The sequence below is a fragment of the Charadrius vociferus genome, unplaced genomic scaffold (genome assembly GCF_000708025.1).
Source record: "Charadrius vociferus isolate BGI_N301 unplaced genomic scaffold, ASM70802v2 scaffold280, whole genome shotgun sequence".
Lineage (NCBI taxonomy): Eukaryota > Metazoa > Chordata > Aves > Charadriiformes > Charadriidae > Charadrius > Charadrius vociferus.
The window spans coordinates 856,107-863,428 of record NW_009646340.1 but is presented as its reverse complement, the minus strand read 5'-3'; the positions used below and the strand labels follow the sequence as shown (position 1 = coordinate 863,428).

Below are 7,322 nucleotides of genomic sequence, written 5' to 3'. Positions count from 1 at the left end.
GGGGGGGGAGGGGGGAAGGGGAGGGCAGGCAGAGAGCCTTTCACTGTTTTGCCGACAGCACTGATAATATCTCCATTTTAGTGGGTCATTTTTCTTCACCTGTCTGATGAGTGATAAATCTGTAAATGCTGAACAACAGGAGTGGCTGGAAGGCCAAGGTTTCTTCTTGTTTAAGAAAGAGAAATAGATAATTTAATGGAAGGGGTTTAATAACAACCAGGGGAAGGGGAGGGAGAAGGAAATAACTTTTCCCCTTAAAGTGAAATTGCAGAGCAATGGGTTCCAGTCACGTCAGCTGTCTGTGTTTGCTTGCTGTCTCTACACACACTGATAAATAGCTTGAAGGAAACGTTTGTTTACTGACAGACAACATACCAGAGGGAAGCTTGAGTTGTGTTTAAACATTAGAGGAGTGTAAATAGACACTCAGTAAAATAAACATCTGGAACCACTGGAGTTTTTTTTACACAGGTAGGTGCACTTGGAACAGGAGCATCTCCCTTTATCACAATCATCTATCTAGGAAGTATATATTCTCTGAAGCTTTGGCTAAGCTATTTAAATCGAAGCAGTATGTTTACAGTTGAATTATTTACAGTGATAAAATACTCGGAAATGTTATTCCTATGCTGGAAAGGGAGTAAGCTCTGTCAGTGAAGGCTTTCTATACGTTTGTTACTGCATACATATCACTGACTGTACAGAGACTGGTATTTTGGGAGAAAACTAAGAAAATCACAATCTCAAATGTTGTTATAAAATCTAAGTATGGAAATGAGCTGTGTCTTTGATTTAAAGTAAAACTGCTTTAACTGTTTTGAAGAAGAAACAAATCCAGCTCAAACCTCAGGCTCACCAGAACATACCAAGAAAAGTTGTATTTAACATCTAAAAGCACGTTCAAAGTATTTTGAGGTTGTCTTTTTGTAAGCCACCCCGCGGATCCAGCTATTGCTAACGATTGCAGAACGATGCTGTTACAGTGATGCTTTCAGAGTAGAGTTTGTACCTTACCAGATTACAGTTTCCATCTCCGGTCCGTAATTGAACTGTACTTGTTTCACAGCGCTTACAAAAGCTGATACTTCGTCCTCTTTCAGATACAAGTCTTGTTTTCCTAGAGTATATTCACAAATTTCAAGAGATTAATCAGGATATTCTAAAGAAGATAGAGTAGGTCACAGGTAGTTGACCTTCCCAGATTTTGTCCAGACGCTAAGGTTTCAAGTGGCACTGGCTAGTTAGAACTTGGACATTTGTATACATGACTTCAGATTTATCACAGTAAATGCAACTTGAAAAACAGGGAGGCAGGAGAAGAGTGTAAGATAGTCTCTCAAAAACAGGAACTAGGAAAGTTTTTTGGGGGGACAGGCTGTCATATAAGCCTATTGCACCTTTCCCTGAGGCAGCAGTGTTACTGAGCAACGATGCCGGTTCCTACATTCACAGAAAATGCAGTATCACTGACTGTTCCAGTTAACTTGGAAAGGGAATTGTTAGAAAGCATGTTGACTCTGTGTGGTATTTTAATCTTTTGTTTACATTTTTATAAATTTTAATGACTTCCTTTTATGATATGCATAATTTACTTGTCTGTGAAGCACTGACAACAGCTTTCACTAGTGATGTTCACCTAAAATTTTTCTAGAAATACTACAATTCTAAAAACATTCCTAATTAATCCATGAAAAAAAAAAAAATAGGTGAGTAAAGTTTAGTAGCTAGTACATTCAGAAAGTCAGCCCGCATCCTCCAGCATCTCCGAAGCAGCACACTCCTAAATTGTGGAGGATCTGTCTTCCTCTCTGCGTAGGAGAAACACCCCCGCACATAGGCACTTCCCATTCCCTCCCTTCCTTTCTAAGATGAGCCTCCTTGCCTGTGACACCGTGACAACCTGGTGGCCCAAGTAAAAAGCTTTGTTCCTGAGGGTGCAAACTAAGAAAGTTGTTTTTGATCTCAGTATTAAACAAAAACCAAAAAATACCCTCTTTTGGTTTCACTCTAGCACAACATGCCATTCTGGAGAATCTCTTGTCACGCTGACCTGGAAGCTCTTCGGCACGCCTTGGAACTTGAATATTTGTAGCAGACCCCAAGATCTTAGCACTGTGAGGGCTTCACTCAAACTGTTACATCGGTTCCACCTATTCCTCAACATTTTCTTAGTAAAAAAAAAAATCCCACAGCAACTGCAGTTTTTCTTTTTTTTGAAGGAGAACCCTTTCAGTGGAAGCCTTTAAGAACTTGCAGCCAAAGAACGTTGTATCAAGTCCTTCTTCCTTTGGACAGAGGAAAAGCCTTCAGTGAACTCGCTGGGGATCCTGCAGTTATTTGGTTAAGCCGGATGCGTAGAGCTGTAACTGCCTTTTTGTCACCAACGACAAACACTAGAAGTCTTGGGTCTACTTGTCAGTTTTCTTGCTTTTGAAAGGGGAAGAGGACATAGTAAGGAGTCTCTGCACAGTACATCACATCACATGGGACCTTCCAAAAATAAGAGTGAAACTGTTGATTTTCTTTTGTTTTTTTATTTTTTTTTAATTTATGAACTAATCTCATTACTCTGGTATTAAGCTCTGTACCTGTGTTTTTAATCTGGCTTTTTGAGGTGGGTGGGTGGGGAAGGCTTACCATTCTAAATTAATAGTTTCATTTCTCCAGAATGCACTCTGGGCAAAATCATATTGTGTACATTAATAATAAGGACACATGGTACTGTTGGTAAGAACTATAGCTGTGTTTTTAAATCTTACATAGATGGTATGTGGACTGTGCATGTGTCTACACAGTGCCTTATGCTGCCATCTTGGTTTTGGGGACTGGGGGTGGGGAAAAAGTACCTTGTGATGAGTGAAAGGCATTAAATAAAAACACGTTTACATTTTGGGGGACTAGATTACCTGCCTTCTCTTCTCTCCAGCCGCTTTTGGATCTAGAGGTATGTGTAGAATACGTGCTCCCCACTTCAAGGTTGGGTTAGGCTAGAAGGACTCTGAACGGAACCCCCCGGGTGCAGAACGGAGTCTGTAGCCAGCGATTCTGGCTGTTGGTGGGGCAAAGACTGAAGACAGCGACTGCGTCCACTGAGAGAGAACATGGGCACGCGACAAATCTAACTTGTCCTGCAAAGGAAGATAAAGGGCAAGCAAATACCGCAGTTGTGCATATTTATTTTTATGTAAATAAATGCATCTAAGTAAGCTTCAGCTTTAGGATTTCTGCTGAGCTGGCCTGTTAATTCTTGCTTTCAAAATATTTCCATTCTCTGGGCCTGGATGAATCGCTAATTCACTTTCAGAACTGCTCGTGCTTGCTGGCTGTGGCACCAAATAACCTCAGGAGGATCAGAGCCTCACTGGAACAAGGTGTCAGAGAGACAGATGCAGCAAGTAATATAATCCCCTGATCTCTCATGTGCGAATCAAGGTCAAACAAGTTACACAAATTACAAGTGCGACACACATGTGCTCCACAAGCCTGCGTGATACTCCTACGGTCTAAAAAGATTCACCTCAGGAAACAATTCATTGCTACGTCTGAGGTGAGATTTTCTACTGAACTAAAACAGAAAATCTGGTCTCAGAATAATCCGATCTCAGCCTGTGGCTCAAAAGGTAGCAGCCGTGCAGCAGCTGTATAACATGTTAGCTGTACTTGTCAACAGCAGGCAGGAACAAATCATCCTTTAAAGTGCGTGCTTTGGAGGCATTGACAAAGAGCTGCTCTCTGTGCTGAGTACAACACAAACCAAAATAAAACGTGATTTTTCTAGCAGAGGTGTTGCTTGTCTTGGGGCCTGCTGGGAAGCAAGTCTGGCAGAGTTTTTCCCGGAAGGTTTTCCAGCTGTAAGACTGCCACAAATAGGAAGTTTTATCACAAGTCAAGGAAATCAAACTCAGTGGAGAATTGACTGATGCTTGCAAGATAAGCACAACTGTAACTAAAACCTTTGAAAAGGGAACAGATGCCAGGGATGGCAGACTCCTAAGAAAGCACATCTTCAGCTTTTAACACCCTGTCAATCAGGTAATTGGTCTTCCTTGAAATTCCAAATTTAACACCTGCCTTATTTGAGTCGATTATCTGAGTACTGGTATTTTTTCCCTAAAGCTTCCTAGATGATTTTGCTTTCTGAATGTATTTAAAGATTCTCAAGTGCTTTTGTTTCCATCTCCAAAGTTCTTGGCAGAGCTTTGGGCCTGTTCTCTGTTAATGCCTGCTCGTGCTCCAGGTACCATTGTTACAAGTGATTTCTCCATATTCCTCCCAGCTAATGCTTTTTACTTACCCACGGGTAACACAGCTGATGAGGGTGGTGCACACCTGCATTAGATGCTCATTTGTCAGACAGGCGTACCAGTTCCTTCCAGTCATTGTCACACATGTTCATCTCTCACTGCAGCAAGAGTATCAGGATTTACTGTTCCTGGGAATCTGCAATGGCTGGAAAGAGGGATCTATAACAACTTCTTACTCATGAACATACAAAAGACCTGGGAACACACGCACACACACGTACAGGCCCTCCTCAGCTCTTTCACCTCTGTGTTTACGTATTTCTACATTGCTACAGCATAATATCCTTGCTTAAGTGCATCACTCACCAGACTGGTGTACGACTATGACAAGGTGCCCAAATAAGTTGTAGTATAGCTGAACAAACCAGGCAAGTCACGTCAGTACCATTATTAAAATGTCTAGCTCATACCAAAGTCTGTTCTGTCATAAAACGTTTAGTATGTTAGTACATGTCTGAACCTCTGATAGAGACATTTTGTATCTTAAGTAGAAAAGTGGACATGAAAGATCCATCCGGTGAGATAATACGGGTTGAAGTCGTGAATAGGACTGTAAGCATGAGGGTCCAGTAGATGCCATCACAGCTCCTTTCTAACACTGCAAGGACCAAAATACTTTCCCAAACAAGAAAGAAAACATCACCATGTGCACACTGACGTGACATCCATCACACTCCCAGGAGTATCCTTTGCTCTGACGTTTCCTTATAGGTAACTAATATGAATACAATGCTGCAAAGTAAAAGAAATCAGCTCTTTTAAACTACCAATTACTGATCGCTGGTGTTCCCGTAATTTCACGTTCAGATCCTTTCCACACCATAATCGTTAAAGATTTTGTAATCTTTTGTAAAGGAAGCAGAGTTTCGCCTGGCAGCCAGGGTGGACGCATCACTGCTAGTCTGAACCTCTGCCACCACTTGGGCCCCAGACATACATATTTTATTTCTGAAAAACCCGGACTGAAAACACTAATACTCTAAGTGGTAACAATCTGCACCTCAAATTGCATCATGCAAACCTCTTAAAAATGTCCACTCTTGTTCAGCTGTAGCAGAGCAGAAGAGGCACATCGGACCCTGTTCCAGAAGGGTGAAAAATTAAGTCATCCTCAAACAGCCATCAGGTACTGCAAAACAGAGCAAATCTAAGGGTTACTGGGGAGCACATAAGCCTTCGGCTGTAAGCACCAGCATGGGACAGTGTCACCAAGGCAGCTGGGACCAAGGTAGCACCTGCTGATCAGAGCAGCAGCCTCGTGCAGGGCTACCGCAGCTGTCTGCACGGCCTCCATGCGAGTCTGGCCAAGTGAGCGCAATGTACAGATGCTAAAAAGTCCATCAGAAACCGTGAGCATTCCCCCCCCGTTGATTCGGCAAGGCTGCGATCAAGGAAGGAAACCAGATCCTGGTTTTTCCTCAGGAGCAGCTGCTGATTTGGGGTTGTTTGGGTTTTTTTCCCCCGTAGTGCAAGGCAGAGCGATTATTTTGTCCTTCATAATAGAAATTGGATTTAAGTTAACAGCAAAGGCACACACTGCAAACTGTTTGTAAAATATTTTACAGCACTATAAAGGTACTTTCAAGGCTATTGCAGACTCTGGCATGTTTACTGTTTGCATTTTCAGTAATTTCCTAGAAAAATGAATGAAAAATTGGGATAATGCAGGTTGCCTGTTTGGGCCAGACATTCCTCAGAGACAGGAGAAATACCTGACCTAGTTCAACCTTGCATTATTATAATCATGAAATTAAAGGTGGTCATTCACTTGTTCCATGTTTTTCAAAAAGGACGGAGTTTCAAATCCCAGATTACTGTAGGTATGCAGTGGGATTTATTGCCGTAAAAGCACAAGTGCTGAGGGTCTGCTGCAGTTACTTGAAACTGCAGTTTCACGGAGATGAATTACGTCATGTATATATGCTATGACCTGTCATCCCAAGCAGTGGGTTCTAAGGGCCAGAGCAATTCTTCCCGCTTTTCCTAGGAGTGTTAAATGTGGCTGTGTTACCTTCTCCTTCACTTCTGGTATTTCTCCATCATCTTTTCTCTGTCAGGTAAGGGCCCTCCTCACTTACTGTAGTTCTTGAGTAATATACTGTAGGCGTCATCAGAGCCAAGGTTTTATCCCCGAAGTTTTAATTAACTCCAGTGTGATCAGAGTTTCGTATCTAATAATACTAAACAGACTTACAAGGTACTGTGCAAAAATTTATCATGATAATTGACGGCATCCTTTCTCTTCCCCTTTTCAGTGTAAAGTTTTCTTGCATGCCTTTCCTTGGATCCTAATAAACAGATAATAGTTTATTTTTAACAGACAAAATTTGATAAAAAAACATACCATTTATTTCAATATGTAAAATGTGAGTAGAACAAAACCTGGAGATTCTTTACCTTTTCCTAAGTTTCAGCTACATATGTTGAAAAATGAGCAAAGAGCAATAGCAACTTCAGTTGGGAAGGCTGCTTATCCTGGGAACAGGGACCTTACTGAATACTTAAAATGCAAAGTAACAAAAGAAGCAATACACTTACTGGAAACCTTGCAACCACAAAGATCATTCAGAAATGAAGATGGATTCGTGACCTGTGCTGTCATTGGGAATCGGGAGTTGAGGAATCCTCCCAGCAGACAGGGATTGGAAACGGCCCTTGGGCACGGTAGCTTCTCCTGCCACCTCGGGGCCCTACAAGTGCTGCCTCAGAGGGATTTAACAGAGTTGCTATTGTTGCTCCTTTTTCTAAGACTGCCTTTTGCTCAGCATGCCAAATCTCAGTTATGCCTGTGCTTTGCCCTGGCTGAGGGCTCAGGTATGTTTCCCAGCTCAGGGCACCTTATCTGGTGAGCAGTGTCCATATAGCTGTCCTTTGAGCCTATATAGCGTCACTTGCCACACTGCACATAATGGCAAAAGCCGAACTCTGAGTTCTGCCGGGACTGACCCACACCACACACCCGTTCTTCCCTACGCCCTCTTCAGGTGAGGGACTGAAACAAAATTCTCTTTCCCCCCA

At 42.2% G+C, this 7,322-nt stretch overlaps 1 protein-coding gene across 1 annotated transcript in view; it reads left to right on the top strand.

Moving 5' to 3' along the window:
* EYA2 (EYA transcriptional coactivator and phosphatase 2) overlaps positions 1 to 2,887 on the top strand; it is a 62,519-nt gene extending 59,632 nt beyond the window's left edge. Inside the window, exon 15 of the mRNA XM_009887956.1 lies at positions 2,012 to 2,887. Coding sequence (XP_009886258.1) covers positions 2,012 to 2,092 — 81 coding nt within the window. The 3' untranslated portion in view covers positions 2,093 to 2,887. The remainder of the gene's footprint in view (positions 1 to 2,011) is intronic.
* The last annotated feature ends 4,435 nt before the right edge of the window (positions 2,888 to 7,322 follow it).